Source organism: Myotis myotis, unplaced genomic scaffold, assembly GCF_014108235.1.
Source record: "Myotis myotis isolate mMyoMyo1 unplaced genomic scaffold, mMyoMyo1.p scaffold_m19_p_1, whole genome shotgun sequence".
In the NCBI taxonomy this organism is placed as follows: Eukaryota; Metazoa; Chordata; class Mammalia; order Chiroptera; family Vespertilionidae; genus Myotis; species Myotis myotis.
In genome coordinates this window covers 116,614,289-116,641,375 of record NW_023416313.1, presented here as the reverse complement: position 1 = coordinate 116,641,375, position 27,087 = coordinate 116,614,289, and the positions used below count along the sequence as shown (strand labels likewise).

At 46.6% G+C, this 27,087-nt stretch overlaps 1 protein-coding gene across 4 annotated transcripts; it reads left to right on the top strand.

Moving 5' to 3' along the window:
* The first annotated feature begins 563 nt into the window (after positions 1-563).
* On the top strand, positions 564-19,070 carry UBL7 (ubiquitin like 7). Of its 4 annotated transcripts, none has more exons than XM_036348677.1 (11): positions 627-728; positions 2,055-2,267; positions 3,787-3,906; positions 11,078-11,160; positions 12,175-12,259; positions 12,778-12,835; positions 13,574-13,707; positions 13,964-14,013; positions 14,227-14,394; positions 14,954-15,076; positions 18,833-19,070. In XM_036348677.1, exons 2-11 carry the CDS (start codon positions 2,084-2,086, stop codon positions 18,968-18,970), a joined length of 1,143 nt encoding a protein of 380 aa, XP_036204570.1. In that variant the 5' UTR covers positions 627-728; positions 2,055-2,083; the 3' UTR covers positions 18,971-19,070. The 4 variants fall into 4 exon arrangements, with proteins under 4 accessions (XP_036204589.1, XP_036204570.1, XP_036204578.1 ...); XM_036348685.1 differs by having other exon boundaries at positions 723-860; XM_036348696.1 differs by lacking the exon at positions 2,055-2,267 and having other exon boundaries at positions 564-678.
* The last annotated feature ends 8,017 nt before the right edge of the window (positions 19,071-27,087 follow it).

The following is a 27,087-nucleotide window of genomic DNA, read 5'->3' as shown; positions in this document are numbered from 1 at the left end:
GTTCACCTGTGAGGGTTCCGCGGGAAATTCCTCTCCCCAAACTGATTATATGAAAGACCATTATATAAACCCCACCAAGGCACGCGCGGCGTACCGAAACCCGACTTAGTAACTCCCCTCTGTGAACCCACGTTCCCGGTCGGCCCGAATCGGTAGGTTCGCGAGAAGTTGTGGCAAGGAACACAAAGAGGCTGACTTCACCGAGGGCACCCGATTTCAAAGTGAGGGCTGCAAAGAACCGTTGTGGGGTGTCTGAAGAAGCCGCTAGGGAAAGGGTCCTCATGGACCGGGGTAAAGGGACTGGCACCCGCCGTCTGGGCTAGGGTCTCGCAGCCTGCGTTGTAACATCTGCAGCGCTGTAACAACCCGGCGCGACCGACCGACTCTGCATGCTTCCCAGGACGGCTCGGGAGCCGCAGGGCTGTGCGCGCCACACGGGGCAGGTCTCTCGCGACTCGTGCCCTGGAACACTGACTAGGAACAGGAAGCAGCGGCTAAATCACCTAGACACCCTAGCGCAGGGGATCTCTAATGACCCAGAAGCCACGCCCTCCCCGGAACCGGAAGTTTTCACCCAGCACCAACTTATTGGCCTGTTAATAAGGGGCGGGGTATCAGAGGAAACTGCAACTCCCAGCATGCAGCGCGGAGCTTCCGGTTTCCGGCCAGAGAACCGGAGTGAGTGTTTACCCCGGCGGCCGTGCGGCCGGGTTCTTTCCGCGGGACGGGTGAGGGCACTGGGCCCCGGGCCGCGTGGGCCCGACTTACGTTGACAAGTTAGCTGGTCCCATGGGAGCGGTGGGGTCGTCGCCAAAGAGATAGTGTCTTCCCCAGTACTAGCTGCTTGTGACCTTGTGCAGGTGACTTTCTGGGTCTTGGTTGCTCGGTTTGTAATAGGTGGACGATAATGCCTGCCTCAGGGAACGATTGTGAGGATTAAATGAGATGTGGTATGTAAAAAAACCTATTCCCTCCCCTGTCATGAATCTGGAGATGGAAGGTACCTTGAGGATGGCTTGGGGCCTGTTGAGCAGCCTGCCAACCTCACAACCTTTTCTTTCCTCGTCCCTACTAGAGCCTTTTGAAGCAGTGGTGATTATAACCAGGGTTTTTCTTGCCCTAAAAGGTTATTCCACCCTCAGAATTTCTGATACATTTTTTGGTACCCATATGTGCCAGGCACTGGGACAGTAATGGCAAAAGAAAAAAAATCTAACCTTTGCTTTCAAGGGCCCCCAAGAAAGGGTTGGGGTGGTGTGAGATTGGGAAGTAAATAGATATTTGTAACTCTTTGCCCTGAAAGAATGTGAGGACAACAGAGGAAAGGGAGAGAGGATAGAAGAGGTGGTATTTGTGTTGGTCTTGGTAGGAGTTTGCTCTTTTGCAAAGAGGACAAAGAGAAGAGGAATTACAAGCAGTGTTAACAGTTGATTGGGAGTGTAAAGTGGGGGAGCTTTGTTTTGAATGGATGCTTAGTGGGAGTCGGACAAGGTTCTGCTGGCAGAGGGAATAGATACGAATGTTTTTGTAATGTAAGCCAGGTTGTGGAGTTTAGATTTATTCATAGAGGTGATTTAGAGTCATTGGAGGATTTCTAAGCAGAGGAGTAACTTGATCAGATCTGTGTTTTTAAATGTGTTGGGTGGCAGCATGGATGCTTGATAACAAGAGGCAAGAGTCAGATAACTTGTTATAAAGCTCTTGTAATAGTTCAAGCAAGGTATGTGATGGAAATCAGAAATGAGGAGTGCACATAAGGGAGAGGGTTGGATGATCTCATTTGAACCTCACAATATTCCTATTAGGTGGGCTGGTGTTTTTATGTCTACTTTAAAGATGGAGAAACTGAGGCCTACAGAGCTGAAGTTCCTTGCTGCCCATCATAGAATGAGTAAAGAGAGGGACCCCAGATTCTAGTTCTGGCTTGGTGCTGCATCCTGTGCTTTTCCAGCAGTGTCACACTGAATTAACTCTCATTCAGCCTTTTGGTGGGGTGTGGGTGGAGTAGAGTGGTGATCTGTCCTTTAACCACTAAGGGCTCATTTTCTTTACAGGGAGAAAGAGAGAGCGTGAAAGAGAGAGGATGTCTCTCTCAGATTGGCACCTGGCAGTGAAACTGGCTGACCAGCCACTTGCCCCAAAGTCTATTCTTCGGTTGCCAGAGACAGAGCTGGGAGAATACTCACTGGGGGGCTATAGTATTTCATTTCTGAAGCAGCTTATTGCTGGCAAACTCCAGGAGTCAGTTCCAGACCCTGAGCTGATTGGTGAGTCTCAGTGAACTAGAGATGGGCTGCTGCTCTGATCTCTTATTGGGGAGGATACTTCAGGAATTACAAGGGTAAATTAAGAATTTGGGATTTGTTGCCTCATGATGTTAATACTAAAGAGAAGTGAATTTTGGGTGAAAAGAAGCACAAATCAAGTAATAAAACTAGCCCTGGCCAGTTTTGCTCAGTGGTACAGGGGTGGGCAAACTTTTTGACTCGAGGGCCACAATGGGTTCTTAAACTGGACCGGAGGGCCGGAACAAAAGCATGGGTGGAGTGTTTGTGTGAACTAATACATGTTAACACTGCTGCTGGTGAAGGAGCGGAGGGGAGAGCAAGAGAACCCTCCGCTCTTTCTGCTCTGCGGGCCGGATAGAACAGCCGAACGGGCCGGATCCGGCCCGCGGGCTGTAGTTTGCCCACGGCTGGGTTAGAATGTCAGCCTGGGGACTGAAGGGTCACAGATTTGATTCCTGGTCAAAGGCATGTACCTCAGTTGCAGGTTCAACCCCTAGCCCTGGCTGGGGCAAGGTGGGAGGCAACCAATTAATTTGACTCTCTCATGTCGATATTTCTCTCTCTCATCCTCTTGCTTCCCTTCCACTCTGTCTAAAAATCAATGGAAAAAGTGTACTCGGGTAAGGATTTAAAAGTAAAACTATTGGTTGCCATTTTAGTAGTGTTTTTATACTGAACTACTTTATCACAGTTTTTAACCATGATGTTGAATTCTTTCTCTGAAAGAGCAAGAATTTGGGGTGGGATAGGGAAGGAGGAGATGGTTAGGGAAAGCCCTTCAGCATATGGCATTTTGAGTTTGGTCCTAAGGAATTATGAAAAAGATTTTTGTTTGGTTGATTAGTTAGAGGAAAGCAGTAAAAAGGAAAGGAAGGTAGCAAGGCCATTCTAGGTGGAGGAAGAAGGAATTAAATATAACAAATTATATTATAAAAATTTATAATAGCGAAGCGATCCAACAGACAAAAAGTGTGTTTTTAGTCATAAAAACACTTCGTTCAGCCCAGTCAGTGTGGCTTAGTGGTTGTGGGTTGATCCATGAACCAGGAGGTCACAGTTCGCTTCCTGGTCAAGGCAGGGGCTTGGGTTGCAGCCAGGCCCAATCCCCAGTAGGGGGCATGGAGGCAGACCATCCATGATTCTCTCTTACTGATGTTTCTATCTCTTTCCCTCTCCCTTCCTCTCTGAAATTAATAAAATACATTTAAAAAACAAAATACTGGGTTTATCCTTTTTTGTTGTTGCATTTTCCCATTTATCTAAGTTGAGCAGTCTCCACAATGTTAAGCTCTAGAGTTTTCTTAAAGTACATAGATCCTGTATTTTATGAGTTTGTACTTGCTAACAATTGTTATTAAAATGTATTTATTAAGACTACTTTGTAAGCATTTATTATTCTCCAGCAATTTGTCTAATCAAAATAAGATTCTTAGGGGACAGAAAACACCTAAATTGTTTTGAGGGGCAAAGTATAAATGGACAGTTCTTTTTTTTTTAGATCTGATCTACTGTGGCCGGAAGCTAAAAGATGACCAGACCCTTGACTTCTATGGCATTCAACCTGGGTCCACAGTCCATGTTCTTCGCAAGTCCTGGCCAGAGCCTGATCAGAAACCAGGTGACTGGCAGTTGGTCCTTAGGCAGGCAGAGCTTCAGTAGTGTCAAGGGAAGCGTCTGTAGGTTTTTGAGGCACAGGTCTGGGTGGATAGAATAAAGGAGTGATTTACTGAAATGGTAATAGAGAATATCTTTATTACCTATTGGGTTGGACGGCATTGATAAAACAAAATGCAGTTTTGATCTTGTGGCCAACACCACTAACAGATGGGAATTTCGTTTCTCTACTTTTTAAGTTCATTATCCACTGTTTTAGTGGGGTGAGAAGTGTATGTATATTTAAACTCCTTTAGGTTAATAGTTTACTTCTCGGTGAACTTTGTATCTTTTTGTTATTGTTCTTATTAGAAAAAAGCTTGGGCCCTGGTCAAGGTTGCGGGTTTGATCCCCGGTCAGGGGACATAAAGAATCAATCAGCCGTGACCGGTTTGGCTCAGTGGATAGAGCGTCGGCCTGTGGACTGAGAGGTCCCAGGTTTGATTCCAGTCAGGGGCATGTGCCTTGGTTGCGGGCACATCCCCAGTGGGGGGGTGTGCAGGAGGTGGCTGATCGATGTTTCTCTCTCATCGATGTTTCTGGCTGTCTATCTCTCTCCCTTCCACTCTGTAGAAAATCAATAAAATATATTAAAAAAAAAGAAAAGAATCAATCAAGGAATATATAAATAAGTGGGACAAATTGATGTTTCTTTCTCCCTTTCCCTCTCTTAAATCAATAAATAAAAAAGAGAAAAATAAAAAAGCTGGGAAATCTTGGCATTCCTCTAATGCAGCATTTTCAACCAGTGTGCCACAAGAATTTTTAAAACATGCAATACCTGACTGACTTCTTTTTTTTTAGATTGTCAAATGAAAAAATGACAATAGCCAACACAACAATAGCCATCCAGTTGAATGGATCAATTACACAGGAGTGAGCAAAAGTGGGTTTACAGTTGTTCATGGGGAAAAAGATATAAAAATATATAACACAACTGCAAGTCTACTTTTGTCCATCCCCATACCTTTTTTTTTGGTCGGATTAGCAAAAAATACATTTTTTAGTGTGCCGCAGAATTTTAGTTTGTGTGCCATCAGATGGCACAGGTTGAAAATCACTGCTCCAATGCCGTAGTTCTCTTGTTGGCAAATTTTCCAGCAAACTTCTTCAGGCAGTGACTTGTTTAGTCAGCTCATTTCCTCCTGCTATAGTGGGAATGTATTTTTCTGAAACTTGAAAATATTCGAACAGTATTAAAGTAGCTCTTAGAGAAAACATACAAAACCTCTAATATATTTTGGATTTATTAATAAAAGGTGCTGCTTGGAATTTATAATTTAAATTTTACATCTGTGTTTTAAAAGCCTCCCCAACAGTAAAGCTATGTTATATAAACTGTTAAACTTTCAGTTTGATATTTTTATAATGTTCATGATTGCTATGACTAGTTCTCAGCTGGAAATTTACCCTCTTTTCAATTCTAAACATAAAGGAGAAAGACCTTACGCACACTGATGGGAAGTGAGAAAGAGAAAGGTAGTCTTTGAAATCCAGAGGTTGGCCTGATCCTCAGTTAGGCCTTGGAACATTAACCATTTCCGATCACCAATATCTGCAAGGCCACTCAGGGACCATAGTGGAGCAAGACAAAAATAAGAGCCCTCTCATTTACCTGAACATTGTCCAGATCACAAAATTACAAAATATCCCTGTATCCTAGCTATTATGAGTGATTACTGCTTCTTTCCAATTATACTTTGCCCTTCTCTAGTTTCCCTTTAGGTAAGAATTATTAAGATACCCAGTCATAAAATCACCTCACTTCCTGACAGCATCCAATTTAAAGCAAAATTCCACTTCCTTAATCTTCCCCCAGGGAATCTGAGAGCATTCTCTGTAAGAAGCAGTAAGTTCAATTTGTGCAACTGCAAGAGAGCCCCTCTGGTCTTTGGCTGGAGAGCATTGACAGAAGGAAAGTAACATTTGTTGCTTCTTCCAGCCAGATTGTGTCTCCTTGCTTTTTCATTTCATAATTACAGTGGCCCTGCAGGATAGGTAACAAAATTAGCATTTTATAGATGAGCAAAAAGAGGATTAAAAGGACAGTTATTCAAGGGCACCTACTTAGAAAATGAATGCAAGAGCTGGGATGTTAATGCAGGTTTTCCTGGCTCAAGAGGCCATGTTCTTTTTACCGGGCTGGCTGCCTCCCACTTCCAAAAAGTGAGATTAGCTCAGAGATGTCATAGAGACAACCATGACTCTTAGCTGATTATCAGTTTAAGATATTAAGAGTCCCACCCTAACCGGTTTGGCTCAGGGGATAGAGCGTCGGCCTTTGGACTGGTCCCAGGTTCGATTCTGGTCAAGCGCATGTACCTTGGTTGTGGGCACATCCCCAGTAGGAGGTGTGCAGGAGGCAGCTGATCAATGTTTCTCTCTCATCGATGTTTCTACCTCTCTATACCTCTCCCTTCCTCTCTGTAAAAAATCAACTATATATATATATATATATATATATATATATATATATATTTTTTTTTTAAAGTGTTTTCTTAAAAAAAAGAAATTAAGAGTCCTTTTCCTCCCCCCTCTGCCTGGAGATTTATTTTGGAAACAAATGGACTTCTTGTTAGGAAGTAAAAATAACTTTTAGACCTGGAAAAAAAACTGTTTTGTGACAGCATTTTAGATTTTGTATCCTTGAGTGCTCTTCCAAAAGGAAGCACATTTTGTTTCCCTGCCAGATTAGCACCTGTAGAAGGAGAATCTGTCAGACCTTCCTTTCCCACCTGGATCCCTTTGGTGTTTCTTCCTGTAAGGTTACAAATCTCTTCAGGATCTCCTTTAGCCTCCTGTTTGAGCAGGGATGTGTACCCCAAGCTCTAGCCACAACAAAAGACTTGCTGTTTCTTCAGAGCACCTCATATTATTTCTCCATGCCTTTACACATGTTCTTGCTTAAACGTGGACTACCTTCTCTCCCTAATAAACATCAGCTCTTCCTTAAATACTCTCTCAAATGGTCTCTCCTGGGAGACAGCTCTGTGTCCTAGCTGTCCCTCTCAGTAATGGCTATCTGCCTCCTGTTCCTAGTGCTGGATCCGCATCTTTGCTGAGGTCCTCAGCATGGTATTTTGTAATAGTGTGGTTTTTGTTTGGTCTAGCCCTAAGAGTTCCCTGATGTCAAGGACTCTTATTTTTTACATTCTTGTAACTTGCCCAAAACAAAGCATGGAGTAAATGCTTAGTATGTGTTTGTTGAATGAATAAATTAGGTAATTTACTTAAGATAAATATTTTCAGGAGAGATAATTCTCAACAATTAGAACTATAGGTAAAGATGTAGTTCTACATGGTGATGCCCCTGGAGTTTGACACAATCTACACAATCACTAGTATCTATCCTAGGTGAGGGTAACCACACTTTTAAAAGTGTGACCCAGAGTGAACTTTTTACATACTCCCCCTTCTTTTACCTACATTTCTACACTTATGAAATGGGCTGATGTCCTAGGTAGTAAAGCAACCAAGTAAAACTAAGACAACTGCTAAACTTTCCCATATATGTGATTCATAGTGTCCAGAAATAAAAGAAAGAACTTTGAGTCCTAGTGAAACGCGATATCAAGCATGTGATGAAAGTTAGTTAAGAATCCTAGAAGTACAGTGTATATTCTTGGTCCCTCTTGTATTTTTTTAAAATATATTTTATTGATTTTTTACAGAGAGGAAGGGAGAGGGATAGAGAGTTAGAAACATCAATGAGAGAGAAGCATTGATCAGCTGCCTCCTGCACACCCCCTACTGGGGATGTGCCTGCAACCAAGGTACATGCCCTTGGCCGGAATTGAACCTGGGACCCTTCAGTCCTCAGGCCGACGCTCTATCCACTGAGCCAAACCAGCTAGGGCTCCGTCTTGTATTTTTTAAAAAATTAAAAATATTAAGGAAGCCTGAAAGAAAATATCAAAGAGAAAACAATATTTCTTTTAACATATTGTGTCAGTGTAGCTCAAGCATGTCAAACTTGCAGCCTGTGGGCCGCATGTGATCCACAACGAATATTTTTGCGCCCCAGCCAATACAACGGTATGTAAGAAACATTTTAATAAAAATTTCATAATTTTTACAATATCCTGTTATATATAGTTATTAATAACAAACTAAAATGTTCGCTAATGACTGATTACTATAATGGTGTTTCATTCATTTCCCATACATGCCTTATGGGCAGGCACACCATTTCTCTCCACTAATACTAGCAGCGAATATTTTAGCAGCTGATTGCCACGCCGTTAGTCTTGTACTGAATTGTTTGGTGTGCGCAACAGGAAATATTTCACTTTTGGAGAACAAGAAACATGTTTATTTCCATTACGCTTATTAATTTGTGTAATTCAGTGTCTGGTAAGTTAATGTTTAAGAAAAAATATTAATTTTTATTAAAATGTTCTATTATATGTTAACGATTACTCATTTATTTCAGCCCTTTGTATTCAGCATGTCTTGATCGAAATAAACCTACGTTTCTATGAAAATTGAAGCTTTTTTTTTTGCGGCCCATATAAACTTAAACCTTGTTTATTTGGCCCATGTTAGCCTTTGAGTTTGACATGCGTGGTGTAGCTCTATATTGTTCAAATGGCTTGCAGCACTTAGTATTTTATTTTATTTTTTTTTAATTAAATCTTTATTGTTCAGATTATTACATTTGTTCCTCTTTTTCCCCCCATAACTCCCCTCCTCCCAGTTCCCGCCCCACCCTCTGCCCTCACTCCCCACCCACTGTCCTCATCCATAGGTGCACGATTTTTGTCCAGTCTCTTCCCGCATCTCTCACACCCCTTTCCCCCCTAAGAATAGTCAGTCCATTCCCTTTCTATGTCCCTGATTCAATTATAATCACCAGTTCATTCTGTTCACCAGATTATTTATTCACTTGATTCTTAGATTCACTTGTTGATAGATGCGTATTTGTTGTTCATAATTTGTATCTTTACCTTTTTCTTCTTCTTCCTCTTCTTAAAGGATACCTTTCAGCATTTCATATAATACTGGTTTGGTGGTGATGAACTCCTTTAGCTTTTTCTTATCTGTGAAGCTCTTTATCTGACCTTCAGTTCTGAATGATAGCTTTGCTGGATAAAGTAATCTTGGTTGTAGGTTCTTGGTATTCATCACTTTGAGTATTTCTTGCCATTCCCTTCTGGCCTGCAAAGTTTCTGTTGAGAAATCAGCTGACAGTCGTATGGGTATTCCCTTGTAGGTAACTGAGTTTCTTTCTCTTGCTGCTTTTAAGATTCTCTCTTTGTCTTTTGCTCTTGGCATTTTAATTATGATGTGTCTTGGTGTGGTCTTCTTTGGATTCCTTTTGTTTGGGGTTCTCTGCGCTTCCTGGACTTGTAAGTTTATTTCTTTCACCAGGTGGGGGAAGTTTTCTGTCATTATTTCTTCAAATAGGTTTTCAATATCTTGCTCTCTCTCATCCTCTGGCACCCCTATAATTCTGATGTTGGTACGCTTGAAGCTGTCCCAGAGGCTCCTTACACTATCTTCATATTTTCGGATTCTTTTTTCATTTTGCTTTTCTGGTTGGGTGTTTTTTGCTTCTTCGCATTTCAAATCTTTGCCTTGATCCTTGCGCTCCTCTGGTCTGCTGTTGGGAGTCTGTATAAGTATTCGTTATTTCAGTCCGTGTATGCTTAATTTCTAGTTGGTTCTTTATCATAACATCGAGGGTCTCATTAGATTTCTTGAGGATCTCACTACATTTATCGGCGGCTTCTAGACAGTTCTTAAGAGACCTTAAAAGTGTGGTTCTGAACTCAATATCCTCCATTGACAGTTTTGTCCTGTTTCTTTGTCTCCGCATTTTTTATGCTTTCTTGGTGCACCCCCTAGTGGTCTTTGTGCGCAGTCTTGTTGTAGTTAAGCCTTGATTGTTGGCAATACCGGGGGTGATTTGACCTCCAGGCTAACTGGCTATGAGAGTCCGCTGTGTCTGCAGTGGGAGAGCTTCTGTGCTGGATCTCTAGGGCGGTGCTAATCTAGCGTTTGCCTGAGGCTATCCGGCAAATGGCTCTGCGCAGGGCTTGGGCGGGGCGGGTCCCGGGGGCCTACAGGGCGGGCCGGAGGGAGCAGTTATGGCTGCTCTCAGTTCCGTCCCTAGGGGCTCTGCCTCACAGAGTCCCAGCAACCGCTGCAAACCTCGGAGAGAAAGCTGCCTTCGAGTTCCGACCGAAGCCAGACAGTCCCGCTTCTCCCGTTTGAGTCTGGGTCCCTAGAGACTTGCCCAGATCTGGAGCTCAGAGTCTGAAACTCCCTCCCGATTGAAAACAACAACCACGCCCTCCGCCGCCAGCCCGCTCTGCGCGCACTCCGCACCTGAGTATTTCACTTCAGCACTGTGCCTCCTCTGAGTCTGGGTATGATATTCTCTTTCCTCCTAGTTGTAGAATTTCCACTCAGCCAGCCTTCCTGTGGTTCTGGATGATGTCCGTTCCGTCGTTTAGTTGTTTTTTGAAGTGGTTGTTCGAGGCAGCAATCTCCGGTGTTAACCTATGCCGCCATCTTGGTTTCTCACTGTATTTTAAAGTATTGTATAAAGTACTGAGTTGGTTATACCTATGTAAGAAGTCTAGAATTCCTGCAGTGGGGTGTTGATCAGAACAGTTTCTTTCATGTGATAAGATTCCCCTCTCTGCTGAAGCCCGTTTGGCTCAGTGGATAGAGCGTCGGCCTGTGGACTGAAGGGTCCCAGGTTCGATTCCGGTCAAGGGCATGTACCTGGGTTGCGGGCACATCCCCAGTGGGAGATGTGCAGGAGGCGGCTGATCGATGTTTCTCTCTCGTTGATGTTTCTAACTCTCTATCTCTCCCCCTTCCTCTCTGTGAAAAATCAATAAAATATATTTAAAAAAAAAAAAAAAAAAGCGAGATAAGGCAGATTATTTAAAAAAAAAAATAAAAAATTCCCCTCTCCTAGAACTTGGACTAATTATCACTGAAGATGCTTAAAAGGGCAGTTTTTATATCTGTGTCATAAGTGGGTTTTCTTGAATGGGCATTCACATTCTTAGTGGGATGATGAGGGAGGGAACCTGCAGACCAAGCTGTACCTGGACGCATGTTCTGTGTCTGTAGCACTGGCAGGGCCTGGGCTGTAGGTTAATTGTGTGTCTTATCCACAGAACCTGTGGACAAAGTGGCTGCCCTGCGGGAGTTCCGGGTGCTGCACACTGCCTTGCACAGCAGCTCTTCCTACAGGGAGGCGGTGAGTTTGTAGTACAGCCCCCTGCCTAAGACTCTTGCCAGGCCTGCAAGAGAGAATGTGAATGTTGGAGAGTGGGAGCTGGGAGCCCGTTGCCATGGCTACGAAGAGTTCCTTGAGGAGTTTTTGCCATGTGTGTGGGTCTCAGTAGAGTCCCCTCCAACCCCCATCTTCCCCCAAGGAGGCTGTATCAGCTAGGTATTGTTGATTTCCATCTAATGAAAATGATACAACCTCTCCTGATATTGGCCTCACAGAATGAATATGATTACAGCCAAAGGATCCGCATATGGTTTCTGCTGGGCCTCATTCTTGGAATTTGTCTGAACTGCTTTCCCGTTGCTCCTTCCCTGGATTTCCTTACTGGGAAATACACTGATGTCTTTCTATAGGAGAGTTGATAAGCAAAAAGTAAGACAGCTGAAACTTCCCTATGAATATGAAATGATAATTCTACAGTGATTAAAAAGAACTTGGGCCCTAGCTGATTTGGCTCAGTGGATAGAGCATCGGCCTGCGGACTGAAGGGTCCTGGGCTTGATTCCGGTCAAGGGCACGCACTTTGGTTGCAGGCCAGACCTGGAAGGCAACCAGTCGGTGTGTCTCTCACATCTATGCTTCTCTCTTTGTTTCTCCCCTTCCCTTCCAAAAATGAATGGAAAAATATCCTCGGGAGAGGATTAACCAAATAAAATAAAATAACTTGGGACCAAAAGAAGCTTTGTTATTGGCTTGTAACGAGAGTTTTTAATTTTGGAAGCTTTAGAAGTATAGATGGGGGAAAGACTAGAGATGGAAGGTTTTCTGTGATAGTGCCTTTTTTAAAAAAATTGTTTCCCCTCCAGTAAGCTGAAATCTCAGAGAAGTGAAGAGGTTCATTTATTTCCTGGGGCTGTTGTTTTACTGTGGTGGTGCATATGTAGCACTTAGAGGGATGGAACACTTCAGCGGAGGGTGGGAGTTTGCTGAGTGGATTGAGCTGGTTGGAGTACTCAGTCCTCCTCATTTCTCCTGCAGGTCTTTAAGATGCTCAGCAATAAGGAATCTCTGGATCAGATCATTGTGGCCACCCCAGGCCTCAGCAGTGATCCCATTGCTCTTGGTAAGTACAGAACTGAACTTGAGGCTATAGGAGTTGTTGGAGAAACAGGAACCAGAAAGTGGCAGTCACCCTAAAGAGACTCTTGACCATCTTTTGAAGAATCACTGGTCTTGTTGGGGGAGGGGAGAACCAAGATGTGTTCCATATATCTAGCCTTCCAAGAGCTGTCAGCCCCTCAGAGAAATCATGGCCTGACTAACATCATAAATCAGACTATAAGGATGTCAGATGAGGGCAGCAGTTAGCCCAAACCACAGTAATCAGGGAAGGTTTCCTGCACACCTTGATGGATAAGGAAGAACCCAGAGATATGGGGAAAAGAAGCTGGCGTGTCAGCACACAGTATGTGACTTAAGTGCAGGGAGGGTGGCGGGCACTCAGTCGTGCTGCTTGGTGTTTTGTTTCTTCCACTTCTCACATGGGTGCTTTGTGTCCCCGAGGAGCCAGTTCTCTGAGGCTCTTCTTCCTCCTGGATCTGGCTAAGTGTCAGTCTCTGAGGTGAATCCTGTTCTCCTTAGGGGTTCTCCAGGACAAGGACCTTTTCTCTGTCTTTGCTGATCCCAACATGCTTGATACGTAAGTATACCCATCTTACTACAGAGTTCCCTATTTCTCCTCCCATGGTTGCGCCAGAGCCTGATTGTTGCCCTGGATTCTGCTCGTGGGACCCAGTCCCTGTCTATCCCCAAGTCTACCTTCAAATATGTCAGGAGTTGAGAAAGAGCAGGAATGCTATGTGGGAACAACAAGACCAAGGGCAGGAACACCTATTGCTGTGGAGGTGAAGCAGGGTCTGAGGGAGGTGGCCTTGTGGGCTAGGCTTAGATTAGCTCTCATTCAGTAGCTATGAAGGATTCTTTAAAGGACAAGAAGCTGGGGAAGGAAGCAGGTGTATCAATCCTTATTGTCTTAGAGCTGTAAGGGCTGGCAGAGGTTATGTCTCTGTTTTGCAAGTGAAGAAAACAGCTTTCCCCCTCCTCCCCAAGGGAAGAGAAGGGATCTGTCAAAGATGGCCCAGGGAAGTAGTGCTAGAGTTGAGACCAGAAACTGACCCCTGAGCCTCTGAGGCTGTCTTATCCTATCATGCCCAAGGGAAGGTGAGGCATCTACAATAGATCCCAGGACTGAAGGCCTTGCCACTGTTGCTAGGGACAGAGCAGAAGAGGACAAAGTGAACTGGAAGGAGGTGCTGAAGACTGAGGAATTTAAGGGCAGGCACAGGTGGTCTGATAGTTCGGAGGGCCACCCAGACTTTTGTCATGATGAGGGTGCCCTCCTTACTCACACTTGGGTTTCTTCCTGCTCCTGTTCCAGGTTGGTACCTGCTCACCCAGCCCTAGTCAATGCCATTGTCCTGGTTCTGCACTCGGTGGCAGGCAGCACGCCGCTGCCGGGGGCGGACTCCTCTTCCCGGAGCACGCCCTCCAGCTCTTACCGGGACATGCCAGGTGAGTCCCAGGAGGTATGCAGGCCCCCTCAGGAGCCGGCAGTAGCTCAGGAAAATGCTTTACTCAGCAGCTATGTATAGCACTGGCAGAGGGTGTTCCTTGGGAATTCTCGGTTTGAGTCTGGGAGTGCATCTGTCCTGTCATTTTCCAAGGGGAGAGATGAAAATATGAATTTGGAGAGTATCTGAACTGAGATTCTGGAGCTATGCCTGGGCCTTTCTGTTCTTCTTCCTGAAATCTGTTCTCCCTCCTCCAGGTGGTTTCCTGTTTGAGGGGCTCTCTGATGATGAAGACGACTTTCACCCAGTAAGTGGCCTGGCTGCCTGCCCTTTGGGGAACCTGGTGCCAGGGATGCTGTCCTCCCTGGGACCTGGAGCCCAAGCTCTGAGGTAGTCATAGGCCCTTTAGTGGCCAAGTCTATGTCATACTATTGCTTCGGAACTTGGCAGCGGGGGCTGAGAGGGTATCTGAGATTGTCACAGGGCCACTTTCCTGATTCTGTGTGCCTCTCTTCTCCAGAGAGCCAGGTCCATGCCCTCTAGCAGCACACCCAACTCCCGCCCAGCGTCCTTGGGGTACAGTGGAGCTGCTGGACCCCGGCCCATCACCCAGAGCGAGCTGGCCACTGCCCTGGCTCTGGCCAGCACTCCAGAGAGCAGCTCTCACACACCGACTCCTGGCACCCAGGTATGGAGAGAGGGCGGGAAGATGGAGGCTGGGCCCCAGGGGAGAGACTCCCCAGTGGCAGAATGGATTTGCCCTTGCTGAACCTGGTCCTAGATCTGGTTTGAGCTGAACTCTGCCTGGACTCTCATTTCTCACTGTGAGACCTTTTTCTCACTTGCCTTTAGGGCTCAGATGTCGGGGTGTAGCACAGTCCTGATTGATCTTCCTCTTAGTAGTTCAGGACAACCTCCCTCACATAAAGTACGCTTCCCCACCCCTGAGAGGGACCAGCCCTCAGTGGCCTAAGTGTTCCTAGTGATAGTCACTCCAGCTTCCAGTGCTGGGGTCCTAGGTTAGGTTGGGGGCTCAATTTCATTTCCCTGGAGCGGAAAAGAATGGAGCCCTTTTTGTCCATCTAACGAGCCTTTAGGTACCTCTGTGTGGTTGTCTCATGCAGGCCCCTATTGGGAGGCAATAGTTGGACACCCAGGACCACCGCGAGGTGATGTGACAGCAGTGGGTATGTGCTGGGAGATTGAGATGGTTCTGAAGGTGGCCTTGACCACTGTTTTGTCTCTAGGGCCATTCCTCGGGGACCTCACCACTGTCCTCTGGTGTCCAGTCAGGGACTCCCATCACCAATGACCTCTTCAGCCAAGCCCTGCAGCATGCCCTGCAGGCCTCTGGGCAGCCCAGCCTTCAGGTCAGTCTTCCCACTCCTGGTGCCCAGGTGGCTTTCCTGGTTACTTTGGATACCAGGCTTTTTTCTGCTCTCTGGGGGCCTTCCCACTTGGCATGCTTCACTCCAGGAACAGCCCGGGCGTGGTAGTGTAACAGGAGGATACTCCAAGCAGGGGCAGTTGTCCCTGTGACTTCTCCCGCACCCAGTGACCTTGGCCTGACTCCACCAATCACCTGGCTTGGATACTTACGGTAGTTTTGGTCAGTTGTCATTCTGTGAGCGTTGCCTGAGCACTGAGCATGTAAATACTGAGCCTGGGCCTGGGTCCCATTCCGAGGTAGAGATGAGCTATCCTCATTCCTGCCACAGAAGGGCGTCAGGCAGTTAGTTACTGAGCTTGGGGAGCATCAGAGCAACAGGGTGAGAAGCTTGCCCCAGGCTTGAGGTGATAGCCTAGGTCAGACAAAACTTGTCTGAAGAAGGGGTGTTTAAGCTGATTATCAAAGAACTAGTTAGAGCAGTGGTTCTCAACCTTCCTAATGCCACGACCCTTTAATACAGTTCCTCATGTTGTGGTGACCCCCAACCATAAAATTATTTTCGTTGCTACTTCATAACTGTAATTTTGCTACTGTTATGAATCGTAATGTAAATATCTGATATGCAGGATGTATTTTCATTGTTACAAATTGAACATAAAGCATAGTGATTAATCACAAAAACAATATGTAATTATATATGTGTTTTCTGATGGTCTTAGGCGACCCCTGTGAAAGGATTGTTCGACCCCCAAAGGGGTCGAGACCCACAGGTTGAGAACCGCTGAGTTAGAGACTAACCAGGCAGGGAAGGGGGTGTTTGGGGTGGAGGGATGGTGTCCAGGCATGTGTGGAACAGGGACATGTGACAAACTCAGAACTGCAAGGCCCTAGGCAGTGTCCTCGTGGAGAAGATCTTGAGATATAGAGCCAGAGAAAAGGACAGCAGGTGCCTGCCTGAGTGTGAGGACCAGAGTGCCTGGTAAGGTAACTAGGCTTGATCCAGTAATCACTAGGGAGCCGTGGGAGGTTTCAAGCAGGGAGTGACACCGTCTGCTGTGCTTCATGGCATGGTCACCTTAGCAGCTAACTGGAAGATCAGGTTTTGCATGTTTTCATACACATCTGTCTGCTTCACTGTTTTCTTTGCTGCTCACAGTGTTGGGATGAGCATCATTTCTGGAACGTGTCAGGGTCGATAAGCCAGGAAGCAGTGGAGAGTAGGTTCAAGCCATGTGGTTTTGTCTATTCCATGCGGCCCAGGTGGACAGTGAGGGGAATGGGAGCAGGACCCATGGATAGCTTATCTTTTCCATTTATTATTATTTTAAAATATATTTTTATTGATTTCAGAGAGGAAGGGAGAGGGAGTGAGAGAAAAACATCAATGATAAGAGAGAATCATCGATTGATTGCCTCCTGCAGGCCCCTTATTGGGGATTGAGCCCACAACTTGGACATGTTCCCTGACCTGGAATCGAACCTTGACCTCCTGGTTCATAGGTCACCTCTGAACCACGCCGACTAGGCTGTTTTCCATTTCTTTATCTTCCCCAGCTAGAAGCCTGTTCACCTCGCTCTCCAGCTCAGGAGCTTTGAATGGTTCCATCAGGCCTGTAAACTGAGTCAGAATTGGTTTGTGTGGGTTTTTTAAAAGCCTTCCACATCTTCCGCCTTCCTGGCTGCGTGGATTTACATTCCTTTCCCACTGCCTTCTTCCCACAGTATGAACACATAATTTTTCCTAAGTTGTTCACTTACCTCCTTCATGAGATAGAATAAAGCTTTGAGAGTACTGAGAAAAAAAAAAATGTGGGTTAATTTCTTTAAACTCTTAAATTTGAGAAGGCTTTTCATAACTGAAAGTCAAAATCCAGGAGTTTATAAAAGTGAAAATTTATGCATAGCAATCCTAACAAACAAACAAAAATAGGCAAAGTCTGGCCTTAACCGGTTTGGCTCAGTAGATAGAGCTTTGGCCTGCAGACTGAAGGGTCCCAGGTTCGATTCCGGTCAAGGGCATGTACCTTGATTGCGGGCACATCCCCAGTAGGAGGTGTGCAGGGGGCAGCTGATGGATGTTTCTAACTCTCTATCCCTCTCCCTTCCTCTGTTAAAAAAAATAAAAAGTAAAATAAAATCAATAAAATATATTTTAAAAAAATAGGCAAAGTAACAACAATTTGGGGGAAAATCTGTTAACACATCTCATACAGTGAGGGAAAAAACCCTGATACATAGAGGGTCCAGTAAATTAGGACCAACAGCTACATATTGACTATTCATGGAAGTGCAGTGCAGATGGCATCCTCAGGATGTGCCTAAGGCTGGAGCAAGGCTGCCACCCAGTCTACATAGAAAAAAGGGGAGAGGCCATGAATAGACTATTCATGGAAGCGCAGTACAGATGGCCCTTAAGCCATGCAATTCCTTGCAGTCTCACTTTTCAGAATTTATCCTGGAGATGTATATATATGAAGAAGAAGACATTTGTACAGAGTCAGCCACTGCCATTGTCGTTTCAATGGCAAAGAGTTGGAAATAGCCCAGTTATGGTACATGCCCTCAGTGCCTGGGAGCTGGGCGGTGGCCCTGCCACCACCTCCCTCTTCCCCCCAACCCCCCAAACACACACCCCGCTGCTGCCGGCTCCCACTCGCACCCACCTTGGCCTGGTGCTGCCCACTCACCTGTTCCACCATCCTGCTGCACCTCCACTGTTGCCCGCTGCCAGCACCATGTCGCCAAAGCCTGCCATGTTCTGCGCCACCCCCTGGTGGTCAGCACATGTCATAGCAAGCAGTTGAACTCCCCGTCAAACAATTTGCATATTGGGCTTTTATTATATAGGATTAAAAAGTTCTTTATGTCCTTGGCTGGGTGGCTCGGTTGGTTGCAGTGTAGTTCCATGCACCAAAAGGTTGCTGTTCCATTCCCAGTGAGGGCACATACCTATTGTGGGTTTGTTCCCCAGGCAGGGTGCATATTTGGTAGGCAACTGATCAAAGTTTCTCTCTCTCCCCCCCTTCTCCCCTCTCTCTCCCCCCTCTCTTCCTTCCCTCTCTCTTCCTCTCTCTCCTCCTCTCTCTCTTTCTCTCCTTCCCTCTCTCCTTCCTTTCTCTAAAAAAAGGAAAGAGTAAAAGTTCTTTATTTTCTGGCATAGAGAGATGTCCACGATACATTGAGAATGTTAAAAAGAGGGGTATAGATATAGAAGAGGAATATAAGAAAAGTATAAATATAGGAATATATATTTGTCTTCTCAAAATATAATTGGTTATCAGGGATGAGGGGAGTGGATGAGATTAAGACTTTTCACTATTTATTATGCTAGAAAACAATCTTAAAATTTATCTTCACTCCTCCTTATGCATGTGCGTGTTTATTTCTGTTTATACATAGAGTAGGAGAGAGAAAGTAATCTTTTGAACTTCAGACATTGAGTAATTTATGCTTTTGATCCTTATGTTAAAATTTTCATTTTTTTTTAATTTTCATTTTTTTATTGGATAAACTTTTTAATTTGTTCTCTGAACCCACAGCCTCTCTTGTAGTCTTATTAGAAACCCTGTGTTCTTGCATATAAGCCAAACCAATAGAAACCCTGTGTTCTATGGAACTTCAAATCAGCGAGTTTGCAATAGGAACCCACCCTTTTTTCTCATCTCAAAGGATAGCCCTAAGTGAATCTCCGTAGGATCCCAACTAACAGTTTTTCCCTCATCCTGTCTTTCTGCAGAGCCAGTGGCAGCCCCAGCTGCAGCAGCTGCGTGACATGGGCATTCAGGACGATGAACTGAGCCTGCGGGCCCTACAGGCCACTGGGGGGGACATCCAAGCGGCTCTGGAACTCATCTTTGCCGGAGGAGCCCCATGAACTCCTCTTTAACCCCCAACAAACTACCAAGGTGGCTGTCCATGGGAGGCACTCCTGGAGGTTCCCCATCTCTCCTTAATACACCTGATGGTTGATCTTTGCTTTGTCCAGTGCTTGGCCTTTCTGGCTGATCCGTGTTGGTGGGAACAGTGGGGCAAGCATGATATGTGGGTCTTGGTACTGCAGTATCAGGGAGCAGGGCTGGCCCCTGCTTGTGGGCCCTGGGTGGAGATTTTTAGTTCCATGTCATGGGATTCTGTGTGATGCCCACATTCTCTTTCGGGAGAAGTTTCCAGTGATAGTCCCCAGACCCCTTTGGTACTCTGGGCTGTGGCATCCTCAGGATATGCCTAAGGCTGGAGCAAGGCTGCTGCCCAGTTTCCAGAGTGTCTGCTGTGTTACTGCTGTGGCCAGAAGAGGTTTGTGTTTCTGAGATGACTACAGTCTAGGCAGGGGCCATGTGCACTTTCAGAGAAGCAGGTAGGGGCAGCTTACCCTCCGTAGCAATTCCTCTCTCAGAGGCTTCTAAAAAAATTCTTGGTCCCTCTCCCAGCCTAGTCTCACCAGACACTCTTTTTTTTTTTTTTTTTTAAGACTTTTTCTTTTTTTGTTTTTGTTAATCCTGACCTGAGGATATTTTTCCATTAATTTTTAGAAAGAGTGGAAGGGGGAGAGACAGAAACATGAATGTGTGAGAGAGAGACATTGATTGGTTGCCTTTGCACATTTCCAACTAGGTACATGCCCTTGACTGGAATCGAACCCGGGACCCTTCAGTCCGCAGAATGACACTCTTTCCACTGAGCCAAACTGGCCAGGGCTCACCAGGCATTCTTTGATGCCTGTTCTGTAATGATGCCTGAATACAGGCCTCAGAACTGTGCCAGGAGGCAGGTCACTCTTCTCTGTCCTGAAGGCATAAATACAAGAGCACTTACATAACAATACTATACTAAACAACAATACAACAGGCATCGGTCTCAGCTTTTATGTTGCAGAGAGGGCACCAACCCCAAGCTGCTGTTCCATCTGCCCGAGCTCTCGTTCCCCTTGGCACTGCATTCCTTGCCGCACTGCAGATTTGTCTGAGTTGAATGAGTGGGTTTCATGTGCTTTGACTACTTTGTCAGGAGAAAAACTCTTCCCTTCAGATTGTGTTTGCTCTTGCCTGGTGCCTTTGGCAGGTGTTCGTTCCATTCATAGAATCACAACCAATTTGGCTTCTGCTTGTCACCTGGGACAAAAGGTTTGCCACTTATAAAGACTGCCTACTGTGAACTTTGTTCCCAGTCTTTACCCCTCAGCCCCCTTTCTGCTCCCTCTGCTTCACTAGCATGGCTTCCATCAAGGAGACCAGTGCGATTCACTTGCTCCTTGACCTCCAGTGTTGGTCCCCAGCACATTCTGTTCTCTTTGGATGACCTCCAGTGTATCAGTGATATTCCTAAAGGGAGATAGGAGGATGCACTATTCCAGAAATAGCCTAAATGGCACAATGTTCTTCCCTTCCTCCAGAAAATGTAAACTCTCTCCACACTTCCCTCTCAGTCCTAGAATTCATATTGAGAGGTGTTTGCTTTGCGTTGGCTGAGAAGACAGAATAAACCCACCAGGGGCCAGACCCATTTGTGCCTCAGTGGACTGCCTAGAGCCCAACTGCCTCTTGTGGTTGGGACAGAAACCAGGAAGACCTGTCTTTGAACCCAATGTCTCTGGCTGGTTTGTGGTAGAAACAAGGGCCAGTTCCATCTTAATGGCCTGCCTTGGTTAAATGGGGCTGACAGCCCACTTGCCCCCATGATACAGCTGACCTAGAGCTGGTTTCCTTTCTGTGGCATCTCACCCCCTGCCCCCAAGTGACTGCCTTCAAAGACACCAGGGGTCCTTAATTCCCTGCCCTATTATGCTGTGGAACATTTGGGTAACCCTGCCCTGTCCCTGAAACCGACCCCTAAATATCAGTTATACTGTTTCCCAGAACTAAGCATCCCCACTACTACCTTTTCCCTTCTTTGCCAGCTCTTTCCTCCAGGGTCTTGGCAAGTTGCATTGCTCCCTGTGGCCATGTTTTAAATACATTGAGTTTGATAAGTGCCCCTGCTGAGCCTGTGCTTTCCATGGGCGAAGGACTTCTTTCTCACTATTTCCCCTTCACCCTGTCAACAAACATTCGGCCTCTATTTTGTGCCAAGTGAGAAAGATGAGATCCTTGTGCTCCCAGAAACAGTCAACAGTTAAACAGACAAACAGAGTTTATGCTAATGTCTGATGAGAACCAAGCCCGGCTGGTCCAGTGGGCATGAGACTCACTGGTAGGGGAGCTAACTTGGGTTAGGGGCTCTGTGTGTGATGGAGAGTTTCTTGGAGAAAGTGACATCTAAAGCTGAGACCTAAAAGGTGAGGGGGAATTGGGCAGGAAGGTGTACGTGCTGTGTGGGCTGGTAGTGGAGGAGCAGGAGGTGGTGCAGAGTCTGATCAGGCTGAGAAGCTTGAGCTTAGTCTTGAGGGCAAAGAGCACCCTGTGGATGGCTTTAGGAAGGGCAGTGGGAGACCGGATGTGTGTATGAGATAATCTGACAGCTGCATGGAGGCTGGATTTTTGGGAAGTGAGGCTGGGATTGGGAGACCAACTAAGAGGTTCCCTGCCTCCAGATGAAACATGGTAGGGCCTAGACTAGACTCTAGCAGGGGAACTGGGAGGAGAGGAAGGATGTGAGATGTGAAAAACTAGATAGGGAGAGAGAGGAGGCAGGTAGGATGTGAGTATAGATGGTAGTGCAACAAGAACAAGGGGTTGGGGTTGGAATTTGGAATGCAAGTCCAGTTTTGGACAAGTTAAGCTTGAGGTGCCATGGGACAGCCATGTGAGGATGTCTTATAGACAGTTGGGTGTTTCTAGGATGTAGCTAGTGATCAGGAAGTTTTAAGTTGAAGACTGGGCCTGTGTCATGTGAGAAGAGGCCCAAGGAAGTAGGCATACCCACTTTATAGGAAATGGTGACTAATGGACATGGAACATGGAAGAGGCCGGCATCTGCTGCTTTTGAAAAGGTGAGAGCAGGAGAAGCTGATGGAGTGGAAGGCCTGGACCGAGGGGAAGGCTTGGCCAGTGGTGTGAGATGCCACAGAGAAACCTAGTAACAAAAGGGCTAACCTTGGGCTTGCTAACTTGAGCCATGGTGACCTTGGGGAGATGCCACAGTGGAACTGGAGTCCAGTTGCAGGAGTTGAGACCTGAATTGGGGAGTGGGGGTGGGGGAGGACAGTGGAAGCAGGGAGGACTGAGAACTCTAGTTGGTAGTTGGAGTGGAGAGGGGACTGAGTGAGCTTTTGCGGTTCAGCAGAGGTGAAATTGGAATTGATCACAAAAACTTCTAGGAAGCTAAGGGGTGGGGGGGTAAGAGACCCCGAAATAGAATATGCAAATATCTAGAGATGGGTGTTTTCTGAACAGATCCCTTCTCCTGATATAACTCAAATTTGGGCTGGCACAGCTTGTTGGGCACATGGGCCCTGGTTCTCCTCCTCAGCCCCATCTGGCCTGGGCCCCAGATCAAGCTTTCAGAGCCCTACCCTGAGGTGGCCACATTGCCTCTGCCACAGGCCTTGATAATAAATGTTTGGTGAGGATGAGTGTGGTGGGGGTTATTTAGGCCTCCCTCCCTCTGCTTACCCAGCCTGTCCAAGCCCTTCTGGCTCTGGGCTGGGATTAGGTCACTTTGGCTGTGCCCCTCATTTCCTTGGACCTGTCCCTGTCTGGCTCCTGTAGTCTCTGCAGTAACAGGATTCAGCTTCCTCCATGCTTGAGACCCAGTCACTGCCCTACTCTACCTTGGCAAAAATGGCTAACAGCAATGCGGTACAATAGTGCTCATTTATCAAGTACCCTCTCTGTGCCAGCCATTGAGCTAAGCACTCACATATGCCATCTCAGTTGATCCTGAGAAGTAGATATTATTTCCATTTACAGATAAGTGCTTCCTGTTAATGGGACGTGACTATGCTGGGAAACTGGCCTTTCCAGAGCTTGGGTGGGATTGTATCAGCGCAGTCCCATCAATGCACCCACCTGGGGCCTTGTGCCTGGCGGTCCTGGTAGCCACTCAAAGGGTGAAGGGTCTGCTCACCACCCATCCATCCTGGAAATACAGCTGGAATTTTGGAGGGGAATCAGGCTTCTAAGTCAGACCCACTGAGGTTATGATCTCCCATAGACACTCTAACCTCTTGGAGCCTCAGTTGTGTCCTGTTTTACAGTTTCCTCAATTTATATGAATGGATATTGACCATTTTTATATCAGTGATGTCAGGACACTCAGCTGACAGGTGAATAGGTGACTAACAGAATCAGGATCCTAAAAACAAGGCAATCCTAACAAGAGGGACAGGAACAAGAACAGTCCAGGGTCCTGTGATGGGGACTAGAAAACCAATTGCTCTCATGGAGGATGGGGTCTCATTTCTTCTCCTGGGCTCAGATTCAAACTCAATCTTTTGCACCGTGTTCCAGAAAGCTACTACAGGATGGGCGTTGGCCCAAGGATGAGGACCCTGGGCTAAAATCAACAGGATTTAACAGCCTGGTATCTCAGCTCAATAAGGCAATGCCTTTGTAATCAGGAGGGATGAGGGTCAGTCTTTCCAGCCCTCTTACTGCCCAGTCTCCTCTAGCTGTGGCATTCTGGTCCAACAGTATGTTTTTGAAGGAGATGGACACAAATTGGGCTGCTTAGCACCTAGGAGGATCTCAGTAGAAGTTTTTGTTAAATGACTGACTGATACCTTAGGAATCAAGCAGGATTAAAGAGACCAAGCAAAGCCCCATGAAGGACATAGTTGGAACTGGGATTATTTACCCTGAAAAAGTAGATTTAGAAGGATATGGCTTCTGTGTTGAAATCCCCAAAGGGCTCTATTCCAGGAAGACAGATTAGACATGGTCTGTGTGGCCTTGGAGGACAGATTTAGGACCACTGCAAGAAGGAGGTATCTCCCTCTGGACAGAAGGCTTTGTGTCAGAGCTAAACAAGATGGGCCAGGCTGCCGTGGGGATAAGCTCATCGTCAATGGAGGTATGAAAGCAGTGGCTGCATGACCACCATAAAGGCTGTTGTAAGGCACTCCCAGTTTGGACTGGATGATAGCTGAGAATTCTAATCTCAAGAATTGGGTTTCTTAGATCACTGTATTTATGAAAGAAAGTGAACTGTTTGTGGGAGATCACATGTCTGCATGCATTTCTTTTCCTCGCTCAGGTGGCCCCAGCAGGCCCAAGTATCACATCAGAGCTGGAAGGGTTTTGGGATACCTTGTATGTTGCAGGGATAGTTTAAAAAGCATATTTATTTCAACCTACAAACCAGAAGTGCAGAAGATAGAATGAGAAAGCTTTGTCTATCTCTGGCTTAGATAAGAGATAGCCCGGAGGAAGAACTGCTATTTTAGCTCCTCTTTCTCTGTTTGTAAACAAAGAAATGGAGGCCTGGGCTAGGGCAGGGCCTTGCTTAACTTGGATCAGTGGCCAAGCTGGGGATTTGTTTTTGGCCTCCCAGCCATATCTAAGTGTCAGGAGACTTTGTTTTCTTAGATAGCTTCCACATGGTTCCCACGAGATCCTGCTCTGCCTCAGGTCTTGGGCACAGAATGGAGGCTCAGAGATGGATTGTGGGGTGGAGGGAGGAGTTTGTCTCCAGAAAGACTTGGGAATATACGCAAGGTATGTCTGTCTACACACTCTGCTAAATTGCCGCTCTGTATGGGGTGGCCACCAGATGGCGCGCCTGCCACAAGCTCAATGCCATGTGGGCTGGCACTGAGCAGCAACTGCCCTGTAGACAGGGCATGTGTCCTCTCAGGGTTCCCAGCCCCACCTGACCTGCTTCACTATTTTCAGGATCTCCCTGGTCTCTGCCCCCTGCAGTGAGTGGGGTGGGGGCAGTAAGAGTTGCTGTTGATAGTAGTAGCCAGAAGGCGTAGGTGGGCACCACGCTCTGAGGCCTCATAGCGGGGATGGATCTAGCAGGAGGGGTCTGTGGGCCTGAGTTCCTTATATCTCCATTTTTAACCTCCCACATGCCTCTTGTTAGGGGTGGGTTACTCCTTTGAAACCAAGTGTAGCCATGAAATTAGGGATGAGGAGGGTGTCAGAGGAAGCTTGGAGAATGGAGGAATACTCTGAATAGGGCTCTGAAAGGCTTTGCTTGGAAGGCTGAGGAAGGCTCCCAGGGCCTCTGCTGCTTCAGGCCTGTGAACCTCAGAGCTGTGTGTGTCCATTTCTCTGATTCCCCAAGGAGCCTTCTTGGATTTGACTGTGCCTTAGCTGCCATTCAGGGAAGACCCTGTCAAGGTATTTTTTTTCTTAGAGAGGAACCCCCACATCATTTCTTATCTTGGCTTCCTTTCTGCGATCCCTCATATTTGGAGTCATGGGGAAGAGGAGGACAGGAATGGCCTCTTCCTCAGACCTGTCAGCATCCACATCTGTTGCTTCCTTTGCTGATCCATTGCCCATCACTGTCTGGGAGTGTGGGTTGTGGCCCTGTTCTTGTTTAAGGTTCCTGTCACCACCTGTTCCATTCTTATTTTATTTCCCTATGCTGCCTCAGGCAGGGAGGCCACACACAAACACTGGTCCTGTGCTCTCCCCACCCCATAGAGGGGTACCTGCTCTCCTCTATGTCCATAGTCTAGCTGCCCTCTCTTTCTGTGGGCCTGGTTCTCACCTCCTCTGGCTGTCTGTAGTGAAGTAGGAGTGGGCTGCCATCTGGCCCTGGCCCTTTGCCCCTAGATTGGCTGGCTCAGGGATGCCTGCTGGTGGTAAAGCAGGTGCTGAGCTGGCCATGCAGGAGCCCAGCCAGAGGCCCACCCTGGGACATGAGGTGGGTTGATCTTTAGCACTACCCGCTCACCCCCACCCCAGCCTAGAAAAAAAAAAAAATCCCTGGCATCTGCCCCGGTTTCCATCTGCTGCCTTGTTGCTTGGAGGGCTGAACCTAGACCCTAGCCTACCCTCCTGCCTAGCACCTGGTAACCTGGGACCTTGTCTGGGTTTTTCCAAGGGTCATTCAGATCCAGAATCCAGCCTAATACGAGGCAGCAGCAAAAGGGTGCATTGCTTTAAGAGCTTTATGATGTAGAAGAGTGTCAGCCCCAGAGACTGCCTGAGCATTAATCTCAGCCTTTCTCTAACTGTGACCTTGGGGACATCACATTCTCTCTCTTTTCCTTGGTTTACTTGCTTGCAAAAGGAGCCAAATACTAGCACCCATCTCATAAGATTGTGAAGATGAAATAAGTTAAAATGAGACTAAGAAACGTGCACAGAATATAGTAACCTCAGTGTTAGCTATTGCCATTGGAGTCAGAAAACCCAGGTTCCCATCTTGGCTCCACTAGCTGACCTTGAGCAGGTCCCTCTCCCTCTCTGTGCCTCAGTTTCCTTCTCTAGCATGGAATTATGCTCTCTCACTGAGGGGAGAATATAGGATTGCAGGGAGAATGTAGGTGGAAATGGGTTGTGTGTTGTGAGTTGCTGTGCACATGAGTAGTGTTATCATTAATTCTGAATTTGCTTACCTTTGCAGAGAGGGCAGACACTGTGGACCATACAGCTCAGCAGATGAGGCCCTGGGCTGGAAACAAAGTCAGTCTTGAAGGCTAGCCTGGGCCAGGACATGCTGCTGGCTTCTGGGCCTGGGGAGGGGCTCTTGAACCATCCTCTCTATGGGGCAGTGTGAAGCCCACCCAGTCTACCGGGAACCTAGTCCTGCACTATCTGTGGAGGCATCTTGATTTACCCTTTTGGCCTGTTGGGTTATCTTGGGGCCCTTAAGGAAGATGGAGGTGATAGCTGGAAACAAAATTTGGAATGTTAAAGCAAAACTTGCTGGTAACAATACTTTCCTGGCTGTAGATCAGAGCAGAGAGCTGGAGCTGAGGCTGGGATGAGGGTATCTTGCTCCCTGTCTTAGCTGGTGTCTGCAGTGTGTGTGAATCAAGTCCAGGTAGGTGTGTGGGTCCTGGAAGCTCACATGCATCTCTGCTTTCTCCTCACATCTCTTAAGCAATGGATAAGTGGGTTTCCCATCCATGGCTCCTTCAGGCACAAGCCAAGGTAA